The 17260-nt window shown below is 46.9% G+C and overlaps 1 protein-coding gene across 1 annotated transcript; it reads right to left on the bottom strand.

Moving 5' to 3' along the window:
- Positions 1–1064: 1064 nt before the first annotated feature.
- LOC140702149 (protein phosphatase 1 regulatory subunit 3E-like) lies at positions 1065–17246 on the bottom strand. Its single transcript, XM_078380431.1, has 2 exons — positions 13261–17246; positions 1065–13206 (listed from the first exon to the last, which is right to left on the bottom strand). The coding sequence occupies exons 1-2, from the start codon at positions 13429–13431 to the stop codon at positions 12256–12258; spliced, it is 1122 nt and encodes a 373-aa protein (XP_078236557.1). The 5' UTR covers positions 13432–17246; the 3' UTR covers positions 1065–12255.
- Between the last annotated feature and the right edge of the window lie 14 nt (positions 17247–17260).

The following is a 17260-nucleotide window of genomic DNA, read 5'->3' as shown; positions in this document are numbered from 1 at the left end:
GGCTGATGGGGAGTGGTAGTTCAACCTAAGAATGTAAGAAGAGCCCTGCTGGATCAGGCCGAGGGCCCCTCTAGTCCAGCTTCTTCAGAAAATCTGTCCAGTCCCCTTTTAAAGGCATCTAGATGCCAGATAACATCACCATATCCTGTGGCAAGGAGTTCCACAGACTAACAACACACTGGGTAAAGAAATAATTTCTTTTGTCTGTTCTCACTCTTCCTAACACTCAATCTGAGTCGATGTCCCCTGGTTTTGGTATTGCGTGTGTGAGAAAGGAGCTTCCCTCGCTCCACTTTATCCATCCCAATGACTGGGAGAGACATACTTGGCCTACCTCTGATTCAGAGTGATGGCTAAATAGTCAACTATCAGTCAGAGGAAGCTTTTGACCTAAGCTCTGAGTAAGTACTGGTCTACGGTCATTGGGATTGCGATCCAAAGCTGGACTGCGCGCCTTGAGCAAAGGCAGGTTTGCAGGATCAGTGCTCATGGACTGGAGCAGAGAGGAAAGGAAGTGGACACTTCTGAAGATGGGTATGGCTGGTCAGAATTGTGAGCAGGATCCCTGCCCACTGTAACATTTTATTTCAGGTCTCAGCTTGCTCGATAATGATTATAATTTGCGCAATCGTGGAACCCAGCTTGTCGCGATACCAAATGGGTGTTCCAAATGCTGGAATGTCCGTTTATGGTGGAAACAAAATATTTAACACGGTCTGTAAGATACGCCAAAAGGGGCCGAAATGAGTATAAGAAAACTCAACACATTTCATAAATAAAACTCTGGTACGTGATTGAATCACACATTTGTTGCATATCTTGAGATTATTTAATTACAGCCGATGTGTATCTCAGAGAATAATATCTCAACGTAGGTTTTACTTTTAAACCTAGACTGCACATAGAAGGCTCGGCCCAACTGGCAGTTTAGACTAGAGTAGACCCACTGAATCAATAAGATTCACATGTGTTGACTTATTACTGAGCAACTGATTTAATGGGTCTCCTCTAGCTACGACTGGCAATGGGATTTAGGCCAGAACAATTATTGTTTCTCACCAACATTTTGCACCATTTGACTTTAATAACAAGTAGTAATTGCACAAACATATTGTTCACCACAGTTATGCCACCAGTGAGTGAGATATTTTTTAGGTAGACGAGACAATGTAAGGTTGTCATAAGGCAAGATATATAGATTACATTTGTATTCACTGGCTTCAGAAAAAGCAAACGGCATTAATATAAAATTATATGAAATCATATTTTTTTACAGAATAAATAAACGAGGAACTAATATAATAAAAACTGCAAACCAAGCAATGTCTGAAGTACAAATGTAACAGAATATGGACACTAGTTTAGGAGTTAATTCTGAATAACGTTGAACTGAATAGAAATAAATAACAAAAAGTAACATTAATTAATACCGGAGCATGTTGCTAAAGAAGCTCTTTTTTCTAAACATTAGTAAGTCTGGGCACAATCCACTACAAAGCTTTCCTGTGCAAATTTCAATGACGTGAACATGAGCTGTACGACTGCAATCTTAAATGCTTGGCGAGAGACCGAATTTTGGTTCAAACCAGCCTTCCCGAACAGAGTGTCCCAAAATATAGGGGACCACAGCTCCGCCATCCACCATCCCATTACTCAGCTTGCAGATGGATTTGGGGAGCCGTGTCACAACATTTTGGAAGGGTAACGGATCGAGGAAGGTGGTGTAAACCATTCCACGTATGGCCCACTACGTTCAACAAGATTTACTCCAAAAGGGCTCTGGACTCCCGCCTTGCTTAGAAATTTTAGTCACAGTTCATTTCTTTTCTACTGAATACAGCGCTGTAACCGTAGGGTGGATCTGTGGAGCCTAACTGGCCGAAGTACGAACAAGAAAACCAAACACCCCACACACATACCTTTGGTCTAATGTAGAAAGTAGAAAGACAATTAAACCAATCTGCTCAGTCTTCGATGAAGCAGTGGATAATTCCCAGACATCCTCTGTCAAATATGAGCGCTATCCATTTTGGATGAACACTATAATTGCCCTAAAAATCCGTATTGAAAAGGCAGGAATTGTGGTCCCAAACAATGTACATTTCTCATTGCACAGAAAGGATCCTGCATCCGAAATGTTATTTCATTGTCATTGGCAGCCCCTTTGTTGTAGAGATATCTCATGCAGGAACACTCAGAACAGAGGGCACGGCCCAATAGAAAGCAAGACTTGCCAGATTCAATGGGAATCATGCCTAACGAAAGAATTAAGATGAAGAAGCTGTCTAGATTGCTGATGACAACTCCCATAATCCCTGACCACTGGCTGTGTTGACAAAGGCCAATGGGAAGTGGAGTGGAACATCCGAAGATCCACAAGCTTTCTATTCCTGCGCCTACTCAAAACCAATCCCTACTGAGTTCAACAGGACCCACTGCTAAGTATGCAACACACAGAGGGCCAAAGTGTTCAAAATGCTGAACAGTAACAGCAACGTTCTCTCGCTTTTCAAGTGTGCTCTTGTTTAAAAGAAGAACACTTGCAGTGGGCAGTCAACAGACGGTTGCATAGAAAAATCCCTGCCAAAACAGACTTTTATTCTAGGACAGGGCAGGTATTCTACGTTAAACGGAACGAAGTCTAGGCTTTCCAATGGAGCACAGTTCACACAGAATGAAGAAAGGGTTACTTTGAAGGGTTACTCTTTGGAATTCCTAGTGAGCGTGTTTGTGTTACTCTAAATACATGTACTTGTTCTGCATGCTAATTCTTACGTCAATGATGAGAAAAATACTAGTTTTTAGAACTAATCTCTTTATAGAAAACTGATCTAACTATAAAAATGTTTTTTTTTTCTTTCTGAAAGGGCTCATAAGAATAGTACTGGACTTGCCACATCGGCTGTGGCGAAGGTGATGACAGGATTCAAGGGCGGACCTTTCATATAAGACACCAATTACGCACGAGAAACAGGTGCAACACAAGTGTATTCAAGTTTTGCTAAACAGACGTGCATAATAATTTTTTTAAAAAGCATAAAAGCAATGTCTGCTAGGACATGTTCCTCTTTTGTGAATGGATAAAAATGTGCAAGAGAGAGAATGAATCCCTTGAGGATTGCCAATGCAGCATCGAGAGTAATACACATTCAGATCATCAGGTACACTTGCATAAAATAATCCTCTTAAAAAACTAGAAGTCGATTACATCTCTGTGTGTAGTACTTTATCTGCATAAGAACTGCAAAAATATATAGATTATATTATGACCTATAGGCATGTTATTCCCTTCTATACTACGTACCGATGTGGTTAATACGGATGCATACAGACACACGTTTTAAAGCAACACCTTTCACTACAATAAAAATCAAAGTTTAAATTCCTGTTCTGGTGTTTTGGAAAGCACGGACTCAGAGTCTCACAAATATTCACAGCAGGGGTGCAAAGTGCTAGAACGTGGCTAGTCCGATATCTACGTTCATGACGTAAACTCAACCCAGAAGTAGAAGCCGTAAAACATATTTAAGGACAATGATTTAAGGAATGCATGCGATGTTGTAGTGACGATTATATGTATCTTTGGAAGGCACCTTCATTTCTGTTTGAGAAGGATCAAGATTTAGCAGATTTTTGCCTGCAGGCTTCATCAATCCAGGCTTCGGCTAAGCTGATGAAAGAACTATGTTATGCATTAACACACATTTGTTCCTTTGGTAGTTTATAAGAACCGAGCCAGTTGGTATTCAATAAATAAACAGCATGTGAATGCAAAGGGCTTACAAATTCTCCATCCCTTTTACACAGCCTCTCAACTACACATCAAAACAAAGAGCAGCTGATGTTAAATAGCGTAATTATTACAGCCAGCTTATGGAAGCTTTCTATGCTTTAATCACTCATTTTAGAACAATACTCCTGGGACGATGTCACAATTAGTTTTTTTAAAAAGAACAGCTCACTTGCTACCTGAGTACTATGCTTGTTGGGAGATCTAGGGAAGGTTCTCTATACCACCAAGGAAACTGGGTAACATATTGCACATTTCAGGAAACATGGCACATTTCAGAAAACTACATTTTTTTACAGTGGCAGTAAGCGGCTTTAATTTATGAAAACAAAAGCAAAAAAAATGACACAAAATGGAACAGACTCACTAATCCAGCGTGCTGCTTAGCAAAGCGTGCTGCTTATATACAGACCCATAATACTTAAAGCAGACTCCGGGCAAGTTTGCCATTTACGCAGGCTGCCCATTGCTCCTTCCCATTCCCACCCTTGAAGCAAGTTGGGTGTTCAATTTACCCACCTGGGAAGGATGGAAAGCGGAATGAACCTCATGCCAGCTACCTGAACCCAAAACTGAACTCAGGTCATCATGAGCAGAGGCTTGACTGCAGTACTGCAATTTAGCCACTGCATCACACGGCAGGTAGGTGGCAGTGAGCGGACAATCCAGGAAGTCTTTGACTAATCAAAGCTTCCCGTGCCAATGAAATCTGGAAACTAAACCCTTTGGAACCAGGGTTCAGTATCCAGGCTTGTTCCAAAGCCATTAACTGTCATTTTCTGGTTTGGACCGAAAACTGGGAAACTATAATGACCTTAAAATGTCCTGATTGGTTTGGTCACTGGATCTGTACCCAGGGATGGGATAAGATCATTTCATTTGAACTTTCTCATAGTCCTTGCCAGGCATGTTGGTCATGAGCGGAACATTCCTGTTAACAACATGTCCTGCATTCCTTCAACGTTTTCCCCAAGGCTTATAGCACAGGTGGAGAGAAGGGATGAGCAGAAAGCTGCCTTTTTTTCTGAGTCTCACCAGACTTTCACTGGGAAACATCAATAAGTTTCCAAAGAGCCTTGGTGTTTCTGCAGGAGACAGATTTTAAAACAGTGCTCTATGACAGTGGTTCCCCAACCTTGAGTAACCCAGATATTCTTGGGCAACAGCTTCCAGAAATCTTGGCCAGCACAGGTAAGCTGGGAAGGCTTCTGGCAGCCATAGCCAAACAACCCCACGGAGTTCCCAAGATGGGTAACCACGGCTTTTTAAAATATTGCTTTGCGGATCATCAGTTGCAAAGGACAGAGGGCCGTGCTGGTTTGTGTGCACCTAAAGACACAAGCTAGCAGGTGGTTTCTCTAAAAATATATATATTGCATTTAAAAACACCCATGCTTACCAGTAGAATATATATCTCTATATCTATAAAATACTCTACCTTGGCAATATATAGTATCTTAGCTGTAGGAGGGTTTTGTGCACAAGGAAGATCAGTTCGCTCTGAAGTCACAACAAGGTTTAGCAAAATTCAGTTCAAGCTTAGCTCTTTTTCTTTAAAAAAAAAGCTCTTAGTATATACAAAAGTGCTACTTGCTGCTCTGTAGGTAAGACTCATCCAATTCCAGCTAATTCGTCTATCACAGTGCTTGGTAATAAATTATGCGAAGCATCTGGCTTCATATAGACGGCAGCAATATATACACACACATATATAATCTCTGTCAAAAGTGCTTTCTGCCTGCATAAACAGAACTCTTAACAATACAGTACTAAAATAAACTATTTCGATAAAAGTCTGCGTACAAATACTAGATCATGTTGCCAATGCGACATTCAATCTTCACAATCATTATATTGCGAACAAGCTCTTGTTTGTCCATGAAAAAGCGAAGATGGCTCCATAAAATCAAAGCTGATGCCTGCGACAGGTGCCTCATATTACAGTATTTACAAAGGTACACTTGCCAATGATTATCATTAGTATATTTCAATACCTTTGCTTAGAAAAACCCTGCTTGCAGCGTACCCACTTAGAATCTAGTCCTGAATACATTGATGCATAAGGTTTAAGCCTGCGCCTACACCAAGCAAGGTAGGACGGAAGGGCTACCAGAAAACTTAGCAAAGAACAGTCAGCAGCAAATCAAAAGATATGCCCCAGGGGCAGCATCCTGGGTCATGTAAGTAAGTCTACAGCTTCTTTACTTGACCTGACAGATGAAAGAACAGCAACTAGCCTAACTTGTGTAAGTGGCAATTAAACACCCATGCTGATGTCCTTGGTGGATTATAAGCCATATCTCCCCAAACAATGAAAATTTCTGGGCCTGCTTTATGTATTTTCATGCACACAGAGGTTCACGGACATTTGAAAGCTACTTCTAGTGGCTTAAGAGACACTGGCGTGCACAGGATTTGACCCGTAGTTCACAACTCTGAAATATATGGTGCTACTTCCAGCTGATGATGCTAATAAAGGGCCCGCTGCTAAGCCCCTCGATCCTCTTGATGCTGTTGCTCTGCATCCCCATGGGTACCACTTACTCACAGGCACTTCCATGAAAGTGAGAAACAAGGGAGATGGAGAGGATGGGCATACTTTGAGCCCGACCTTCTATCCAGGACAGTGGTTCTCCTGAGTCCCTGAATATCCTTGGACTACAACTCCCAGAAGCCTTTGCCGTGTGTTCTGCTAGCCAGGGTTTCTGGGAGTTGTAGTTCAAGAATATGGGGGGAGCCAAGGTTGGAAAGCACGGATCTAGGATGTCATACGGACTGGGATCCAGAGAAAAACATACTTGAACCGGCTGAGGCTAACAGTGGTGAAACGATGGAGAGGAATGCATTCAGAGCAGAAGTCCGCTGGGAGCATTCTGCCTATTTTGTTGCTCCAAAGCTAGCAGAAGAAGCTCTGATTATTTCTATATCACGGACTGCTCATTTCTTCCTGGGGAGCTGCAGCTAAACGCACAGACACCACACTCAAAAAGCTGCAGCCCTAGCACAAGGACACCCGCTGTAAATAAAGAAGGACTCCCGCTCTACAGCAGCACAAATCCTAAACAACATTTGCGGGTTATTCACGAACTCATGCAGCACCGTAATTCTCCATGATGCATCCACTTACAAAAGCATGCACTGGGACTTCTTGACAAAGGGAATACAATCCTGAAGCTGCGACCATCAGTTTCCAAACCATTCTGGCAATAAAGCCATGCTTCAGCTGAAAGACTCTACAATATTTTGTCTGTCGTAACTGCAAATAAAACCTTATCCATCCACATTTTTTTTAAAAAAAACCACAATGTTATATAAATAAACGCCCTCCTTTTCTACATAAAACGTAAGGCCTTGTTGATCCCAACAGGAACAGGCAGTATTCATCCAAACATGAATTTTAAAGACACTGGGGATTCAGAGACTTTGCCCATTTATTTATGATCAGAGCTTAAGGTACAGGTGGGGGCACTTTGGTTGTCCAAATGCTTTGGCCCACAACTTCCAGAGCGCCTCCCAATTCATTGCACTGGGATTTCGGATGCCCATGGTAAACCCAAACATCTGCAGGGCTCAAAACAGAAGGATCGCTCAATCAGTACCTTTCAGGCCCGCGGACGTAGCTACAGCTGGTTCCTAAACTGCACAGAGCTGGTTGAAAGCTATGAAACATCTCTGCTCCTACATCCAAGGAACAGCTGAAGAACCGTCGCATAAGCCTTGCCAAGTTCACAAAAAGAACGTGAGAGGTTTTGAAAAGCTCTGGATATTTCCCTTTCGGAAAGATCAGTTCTGTTCCTTTTACTCTCTTGTATTAAGGCGCCAAAGGGTGAAAATATATATATATATTACTCAGTATTTATTTATTAAAAGCAAAATGACCCAGAATAACAACCCACTGGAGAGTTCCCCTGCCAGGTAGACTTAAATATCACACACACCTGTCTCTCGGGTGCTACACAGATTCCTCCCATTTAGGACAGCAAGAGTACAGTCAGCCCCATCCCTGATAAGACAAGGTTTTGATAAAAGTAAAAGCCTGTGTTACCTATATAACACCTGCCTCTCCCATTCACAAAATATTAAAAAGAGAAATATTTCCACCCAAACGATTCTTCTATGCCTCTCTCCGGAAATTTAAACATTAAAACAAACCAATCTTTGCACTAACTGCAGAAAGAGATTCTGGTGTTTTAGAAGAAGCCTCCTCTCCGGAAAAAAACTAGTTCAGCTTTTTCTCCCGTTTATCAACAGCAGCACTGCCCCCCCAGTACTCATATATTTCACAGCTGCACTTTACGTGCGGTACCGACTGTGTGCCTTTCAAAATGGAACATGGCTATACCGTAGGCATTTCGTGATCATTCAGCAATGCTTCACAGCACACAGCAGCAATTCCCGCCACGAAATCTCCACCAGCAGCCGAAATCTCAAAAGGTACATTTATATGAACATCAGAGGCCCTCGACGGGAGCAAATTTCAATGTGGCGAAGAGAAATACACTCACAGTCTAAGTGAACAGCTAATACCTGGCTTTTGTTGCTGTTTCATGTGCAGGCCCAGAAAGTGTGGCAGGGAAAAATATTTCAGAATGGTTTTAGTGCCAGTCTTATGACATTTCCATAAAGAATCCAGTCCCCTTAGTGTCAGTACAGTGGTGCCTCGCTAGACAGTTTTTTTGCTAGACATCGACTTTTTGCAATCGCTACAGCAATTCGCAAAACAGTGATTCCTATGGGTGAATTTCGCTGGACAATGTTTGGTCCCTGCTTCGCAAAACAATTTTCACTGGACAACAATTTTGACAACTCCCTCTATGCTCGCAAAACGGGTGTTTTTGGGACCTAAGCTTCCCAAGACAGCTATTTAAACAGCTTATCAGCAGTTCGCAAAGCAGCTTTCCTATGGCTGATCTTTGCTAGACAACAACGATTCTTCCCCATTGGAAAGCATTAAACAGGTTTCAATGCATTTCAATGGTGAAATGCTTTTTGCTAGATGATGATTTCGCTAAACAGCAATTTCAGTGGAACGGATTATCATTGTCTAGCGAGGCACCACTGTATCAAATTCCTGGTGCTGAGAGGAAGCTAATGATTAAGTACAGGGATTTGTACCTTTGGTTTCTAGTTTGTAATGCAAGCTAGAAAACCAGGCATGGCATGGGAAAGCAAACAGTGGGACTGTTTTCTTTATCTGAAAATAAGCGAATCCAGGGGCATCTAATGAGGTTAAGTAGCCAAACAATCAGGGCTGATGAATGGAAGTCCAGTAGGACCGTGGTATCCATGGGGGATGGGTTCCAACCCTTTCCTCCGTGGATATGGAAAAACTTGGAAGCCTCAAATGCTACACATTGCATGGTCTCTGGCTCCCTCGAGTGATCCGTTCTGGTAAACACACTCTGGAGATATGCATTAATACATATATTGTGGGGGGTGTTATTTAGTATTTTCAGGCATCGGATACGTGAATCAGCGGATACTGATCCAGCGGATAGGAGAGTCCTATACTGCATGTTTAAAGTATGGAACTGACTACCACAAGATGTACTGATGGCCCAGCAATCTGAGTGGCTTCAAAAGGGAACTGGATAAATTCAAGGAACTGAGATCTACCAATCACAATAGCTATGGGTTGCTTCTCATATTAGAAAGTAGACCAGTAAATCTCATGTGCCAAGAAACATGAGTAGGAGCATGCTCCTGTTCTGTGTGCAGGTGTTGCGCTGATACCTGGCTAGCCACACAGGACGGAGCAGGTGGGCTTTTTATCTGACCTAGCATGGCTCTTACGTTCCTAAGTTAAGTTGACAATTTGTTGAAAGCATGCATATGCTTCTTTTTTAACATCTCGTGCCTGAGGCTGGAAACCTATGCACACTTACTTGAGAGTTAAGTCCCGCTGTATCCTTGGCATTTACTTCTGGACAAAGATGGGTAGGATCGGGCTTCAAGAACAACCAGGAAGCAAGGTGGCTCTGTTAATGATGCTCATTCCATCCTCTCCGTTGAGTTTGCTTTATTGCTGGGTTTTGTTTTGTTTTTCATACTGTTTGCTTTGTCAGCCAGGGCTCATCGTTTCCATGTTTCACTATCCTCAACTCAGTCCAGTTCAATACTTACACACCCACAATACCCCCACAGCAGAAGCTGCTCCAGCCAGTATGACAAAGCACCAGTTGTCTGTAGCTAGATGCACAACTTGGTCTCTCGTAGACTGCAGCAGTACCTTCCCCAATTCTGCATGTGTACAAACTGAACAGGACACATTTCTGAAACAGTTATGCATTCTTCTCCACTACTGGTCGCAGAAAATTTAATTCTGGCTCCTAAAACTGATCAACGCCTCATTTTTCCAACCCTGCTCTAAAGACCCAGCCATACCAAGCCAGCTATGGGTTTACACCCTCTTCCCTTGGCTGTAGCTTGGCCAAACAGCCTACAATTCTTATACTTTAAGTAGCTGCTTCATAACAGGAAAAAAAGGGGGAAGAAATTCACAACATAAGAAATTGTTCAGCTTGCAAGTTGTTACAACACAGGACCTTTCCCGGAACTCTGTCTGCATGTTGGTACCCTGGAGGAAGCTTTATGTAACTTCTCCCCTCCCCTCCCACAAGTATACTTCTAATATAAAATAGAAACCATCTCTATTTAACCTGGAAATCCACAAGTCTGAAAATATAATCTGGTAGTGTATAAACAAGGAATTTCTCGCAACTCAAGAGACAGCAAAATAAAGACCTGCCAAAAATACCTGTGCAATAGGAAGAGAGGTCTCATGGTCTACGCCAGCTTGGAGGGAGAAGAGGCTTAGGGAATGCAGTTGAGTTAGTTCTTCAATAATCAAAGTTACTCTCTAGTTACTTTTCAGGCACAAACATACAAGACCCCCGAGGGGACATGAAAACAACCCCATTACAAGCCCGGCTCTAGTAATGGAACAGATTACAGCCGCTGAGATTCAGCATTTCAACAGCACCTTGTTCTTATATGATGAATTCTTACAGCCAGCCCTAAACATGATTAGGAAGGAAGGACGGGCAGCCAGACATATAAATCAGGATGTGCTGCGTGTGTTGCCCCCTAACAGCAGCTTGGCTTGCCCCTTTCCTCAACTTTCTGGTCCTTTTGCTTAACGTATCAATACATTAAGCAAAGCATTGATTCAGTTTTCCCCCTTTGGCATGCTTCAGAGGGACTGTCCCTCCCCACCCCCCAGATATAAAGTGCTCCGTGTACATTTATTCCATTAAAAGTACATTCATTCCCAACCCCCCTCTCTCTTTCCCTTTCCATTTTGTAGGGGAGATCATTTTTTTTAAGGTTGAAAAATTATTGCAGGGAAGTGGGGAGGGGGTTAGTGAGGTCACGGTTCCCAGCCAATCCGTTCTGTGCACAGCCACCCAACTGTGGGTGTAAACAGACAGAGCTGATCTGGGAAAAGACTGTAGACTGAAGCTGAAGTACACTGCATGACCTTCCACTTCCCATTCAGTGTTCAAATGATCTATGAAACTTATACCTGGATTAAACCTGTGTCTGGGCTGTACCACATCTGATTGAATGGAGGAGAGGCCAAATGATTGGTTTTTTAAAAGTATCTTTTACATACCCTGTTTCCCTGAAAATAAGACCTAACCTGAAAATACGCCTTAGTATGATTTTTCAGGATGCTCGTCATATAAGCCCTACCCCCAAAATAAGCCCCAGTTAAGTGAAACCCCTGCCCTCTACCCTTGTGCAGCAAACAGAAGATGACATGACTGTGTCTGAATAAATGTAGATGGTTGCACATGAAAAAAAATATAACACCCCCTGAAAATAAGCCCTAATGCGTTTTTTGGAGCAAAAATTAATATAAGACCCTGTCTTATTTTCGGAGAAACACGGTAAAACTGGAATGCTAGTAAGAAGAACGGCCGGAGAGTCCCATTTCCTCCTCCTTTAATTGTGTGGTGAGTTAAGGTCATGTTCTAAGGGGAGTTCTGCATCTCCACTTTTTAGCCTTCAGTGGCCCAACCCAGACACTTATTGAACAGGGGTGCAACAAGGAAGCCAGCAACCTTGGAGGACGTGGCACCTGTTAATCCCACTTTGACTTTCAACACATACACACACACACACACACACACACACACCCACACACACACCCACGCCATCACCAACGCAAATCCAACAAGAGGAAATCGCAAGGGTCTTTTGAGCGGTCGCTTCCAACATCCGCCCGTCGTTTAAAGAAAAAATAAACCGGGGAGTGGGCCCAGCTGCCACCCTCCAGGAAGGAGAGCCTGTCTCTTCTCTTTTTCGATCCCCCAGGTCCTCTCGTCCTCAGCTCCGTGCGTCCTCCTGCAGAAACTCGCCAAAGGGACCGAGGAACGGCCTGCCACTGGATCCCCGGCGAAGCCGCCGGCCAGGTCGCGCTGAGCGCCCGGAAGGATGGAGCCGGGAAGGGCGGCCGTGGGTCAGATGAAGTGGATCCAGGCGCCGCCGCCTCCTCCTCCTCCGGGCTCCGAGCCGTCGGGGGGCGGCCGGGGGTGCCGGGCGCGCAGCTTGTAGTTGCGCCCGTCGTTGTTGTCCCAAAACTCGGCGCCGGCCACGCAGTAGCGGACGGCGAACTCCAGGCCGGTGGTGCCGGCGTCCACGGGCAGGTGGAAGACGAAGCGGTCGCCGAGGCCGCCGCCGCCGTCGGGGCCCGGAGGCGGCTGGTAGGCGGCGGGCACCTCGTGGCAGCTGGCCCAGCGGTTGAGGGTGTAGCGCACCGAGACGCGCTTCTCGTAGGCCAGGTTGAGGACGCGCACCGCCCCGCGCAGGGCCGCCGCCTCCGGGCGCACCCACTCCAGCCGCACCTTGGCCTGCCGGAGGCGCTCGGCGAAGGCGGCCCCGCCGACCCCCGGCGGCGGCGGGAAGAGCGGCTCCAGCACCGGCGCCGGCGGTCCGAAGAGCACCGGCTCCAGCTCGCCCAGCGCCGGCGGCTTGCGCGTCTTGAGCAGGGCGGCCGCGCTCGCGGAGGCGCTCCCGGGGGCGCGGAGGAGCAGCGGCGAGACGGCGGCGGCGGCGGCCAGTGGGGTCCCCCCTCCCGGCGCGTCCCCTTGGCAGAAGTGGCGCACGGCGGTCAGCTCCAAGCCCAGCGAGTCGGCGAAGCGCACCGTCTTGCGCCGCGCGGGGCTCTGCTGCTGGAGGGCCGGGCGCAGGCCCCGCTCCCCGGGCGTCGGGAGCGACTTGGCCCGCCGGCGGAGGGTCGGGCTGGGCGGCACCGAGGGCACCGTGGGCTCCCGGCCGCGCGGAGACGGCGAGGGCGGCGAGAGCGGCGGCGAGGGCGAGCGAGGGACGGCGGCGGCCGCCGGTGCCGCTACCCGAGGGGGCTCCGCTGTAGCCGTCCCGGCCGGCGCCGCCTTCTCCTCTTCCTCCTCCTCCTTCTCCGGGCTGAGAGGCGGCGAGGGCAGGGGGTGGGTGGGGGCCGGAGGGGCCTCGTCGGCGGCCACCTCGACCGCCTCGGGCTCCGGGCTGCAGCCGCCCCCCTTCTTGCAGGGCTCGGCCAGGCGCCCGTAGAGGCAGGCGCTGCAGCTGAAGTGGCGCGGCAGGTAGAGGCGCGGCGGCGGGGTGGGCACCGAGGCGTGCAGCGAGCCGGCTTTCTCCATGGCGATCCCCGGCGGTCGAGGCTGCTCAGGGCACGCTCGGCCCCGGCGGGGCCAGGATCCTCCCTCGGCTCGGCTCGGCTCGGCTGATAAATCTCGACGGGTCACGACTGGAAAGCGGCGGCGGCGGCGCCTCCTCTTCTTCCCCGGCAGCGTCCGGCTCGGCTGCCCTTCATCGCCGGCCCTCCTCCTCCTCTTCTTCCTCCCTGCTCCCGACGAGTGAACAGAGCGCTGGCCGCTGCCTGGACCCTCAGTGGCCCGCTAGAGCGGCCGATCCGGCGCCCGGACGAGCCCCGGCGGGGCGGCTACAGCGCAGTCCGGCAGCCGGTCTGGAGAGGCGCTGCTCTGCCCGCTGACGTCGCCGCCGAGTCATGCCGCAAAACCGACGCGTCTCGAGTCCCGAGTCATCTCCCCGATTGCTGCGCGCTCCCCTCCCTCGTCGCTGCCTTGTCCGCTTGCCCGCCCACTGCTCCCTCCTCCGCCTGGGCGCATCATCATCATCATCATCCCCCCTCTCTTCCTCCTTCGCCTCCTCGTAGGGGATTGCTCCCTAGTCGGGGTGACGATGATGCTCTCCATGATCATCCCTTTTTCCTCCTCCTCCTGGAGCCTCCCACCCCCGCCTTTTTTCCTTAAGACCTTGATCCGAGAGGAGGAGGAGGAGGAGGAGGAGGAGGAGGAAGGCGCCGCCGGGATTCCCCCAGATGCAGCCTTTAAAAAGGCGCAGCCGCCATGCTTTCTGTTCCGGGCGCGGACCGAAATAGCCCGCCTCGGAAAAGATGCTGCCTGGCCGGCACACGGGATCTCGCAGTGCACATTTCAGAGGAGGAAATCCCGCTTAATGCCCTCTAATCCGGGTTCGAGCAACCCAGCCGCTCCGGAGTGGCTCCGAAGGACCAAGCGCAGCCCTAAGGAAGGCCGTGGATGAGCAAAGGCGCTCCTGATGGGGGTCCCGTTATAAAGCGAATAGGCGTCGGAATAATTTAAACAGGATGATAATCCTCCGTTGTGTGCTCATTATTTTCAACTTTAAATATTGTCTTTCGCTGTTTGTCAGCTGCTTGGGGTCCTTTTCAAGGAGAAAGGGGGAGTAAAAATATTTTAAATAAATGAAATAAACACCAACGCAGATTAGGGGAGCATAATTAATGCCAACTAAGACTTCTTTGTTTTATATATCACCCTATTAGTGCAATGCACTATTTTGGGAGGTTTAAGGTAGCAACCCGTTTACTTCCATGCATGCGGAACGTACTGCAATGGGCGGATTTTCACTCATGAGATTGTATATAGGATTAATATTCCCAGCGATTTAACGTCTTTGCTCCGAATCCTCCTCCTGAGTAGCTGAGGACTGTGCCCCGTTCCATGTGCGTAAAAACAAACGCGACTTGCCTGCGAGGGGTTATTAGGGGGGCTCTTGAGCTGGTGTTTGTTTTCTTTTTCCACCTGGAATTAAACTGTAGAGGTGGGTTTGTATTTTACAGATCTGGTTTGGAGAGACTGAGAGGGCCCATAGCAGCAGAACGGTGGCGGTGGGTGCTGGAAGGATGCTAGGAATTCGACTCAATGCAGGCTTCGATGAAACTGAAATAGTGTGAAGCAGTAGCTCTGTGACTCAGAGTTCATTAATGACTATCATTATTAGCATGTAAAAAGATAAGCCATAAATATAGTCTGTTTTCCAGTGTGTCTTATGGTGTGTCAGAGTTGCTAATGTACTTAACGCCCAAGTCTTAAAATTAGTAACAACCCATGATCTCGTCCAGCCATTCTCAACTATAGACACAGTATGAAAGAAATATAGGCCAAATCAGGATTGTAGAACGAACCTTATAGGAGGGTCCGTGAAGAATCGTCCCTATCTGTGGCCCCCTTCAAATGTGCCAGCGCCCCCCCCCCCGAGAATGGCTGGTAGTCAATCATTGTCTTCTGTTTGCTTTAAGGATTCTACGCTTTTGGTTCTGGTTTTTAGTTTCTTCTTTTACATCATAAAAAGAAGTGAGTGATTCTGTGAAGGACAATTTCTTCTTTACTTTTGCGACATGTGTGTGTGTGTGTGTGTGTGTGTGTGTGTGTGTGTGTGTGTGGTGTGTGTGTGTGTGTGTGTGTGTGTGTGTGTGTATATATATATATATAATTTATATATTATATATAATATATATAATGACTTAATGAATAGATATCATGAATTTACTTCATTTATTTAGGACATTTGCACCCATGTTCTTTGGTATTTAGCGCCAACAGAATTGGGACTGACTTCCCTCTTTCCCGCCTGGTACCAAAAACCACTCCAGAAGATTTGTCAGCCTTTAGGAGCAGGTTTTAAGGGACTCCTGGGTGAGCGAGAGGCTATCCAGAGGAATATCCAATTTACATGGCTAATTTATACAGAGTTAGCAAACTGGGCCCGCTAGTGTTGTGCTATTTCCATGAATTGGCAAGTGACGCCATAATTTCAGGCTTTCCAGTTCTATTTGGAGCCATCAGGACTTCCACCTGGGGCTTACATCTGCATGAAAACATGCATTTTATTATTAAACCACGGCCCCTCCCTACATGAATTATGGAGTGGACCCTCCAGGGAGGCCACTGCAGCAACTGGGCTTCTGTGTGTGAACATCTTCTGGATATTTTGCTGTCAAAAAGTGCCCTTTTCTTGGTGGGGGAAAAGATCAGTGCACAGGAGGCAGATGTCACGAGTAGGTGAACTAAAAATCTTCCACCCACCTTCCGGAATAATGATAAAATATACTTTGCTCTCAGGCAGAGATATGCAGCTGCATATTTTGGAAGATAAGGATTTCCTGAGTCACTGTATTCTTTCAATACTGTCATGTGGTTTTTGCCCACAGAGTGCAGGCTATAATTTTTTCTCTGACACTTGTTCCTGTTTAAACAGAGATGCAGAACGTTTAAAAGAATAATGCACCGAGAAGCCAAAGAATTCAAAATGCTTTCACTTGATGGATGGTTATGCTACATTGTCTGGTACTGGAAACACCCATTCCGCTGACCTTGCAGAATGCACTCATTAAACGTCCTAGACAGAAGTTTGGAAAAAAAAAAGACTGAGTATTGAGAAACGTATATTCTGTTTTTGTACACACAAAGTCCCACTAGTCTTACTGTAGACAGTTCATTTTATTCTTGGTAGCAAAGCATAGACGTACAGAAAACTACTGTAATAATCGGACGCTAGAGGTTTTTGTCTGTATGTAGCCGTTGCTGCTGAATGTGAGACAAAAATTCAAAGCGGCTGCAGGCACACAAAAGAGCAATAGGATAGGAACCCCGTATCTGCTCGCTTCCAAACAAACTGCTGATGCTGAAAAATGCGGATTATAGGGAACGCTATCCATAGCATGCTCTCTGGCTCGCTCTAGCGGCCAGTTCTGGTGACTTCCCCTTGAGAAATACATATTTCTGGAAGTCATCTTTTCAGATCGCGGATAACGGGACCCGCGGATACTGATTTGCGCGGATACGGGTTCCCTTTTTATTTCGCATAAATTTTTGGGAAGGGCAGCCTCCTCTCCTCTCCGTTCTTTCTCTCGGGTTCCGCTTTCCAAGACGCCCTGTCCCATCTTGAGTAATTCCCCCACGAGATGGAAAACGTGGAGCTGGGGTAACTTTTAAAAAAGTAACGTTTGCTGCTCCCTTCGCACCGCATCCCCTCTCCTGCTTAGTCCGCCCCCCCCAATCTGGCGGTTCCTGCGCAGGCGCGCCTCCTTCCTTCCTTCCTCCCCCCTCCTTTGGCCCCGCCCCTCCTCCCTCACAACGGCCGCTCCTCTCGTCACCCGTGGCAACGGCTTTGAGGCCCGGAGGA

Source organism: Pogona vitticeps, chromosome 10 (genome assembly GCF_051106095.1).
Source record: "Pogona vitticeps strain Pit_001003342236 chromosome 10, PviZW2.1, whole genome shotgun sequence".
Lineage (NCBI taxonomy): Eukaryota > Metazoa > Chordata > Lepidosauria > Squamata > Agamidae > Pogona > Pogona vitticeps.
Note: the sequence above shows the minus strand (reverse complement) of the source record. Positions and strands in the feature narration are given on the sequence as shown.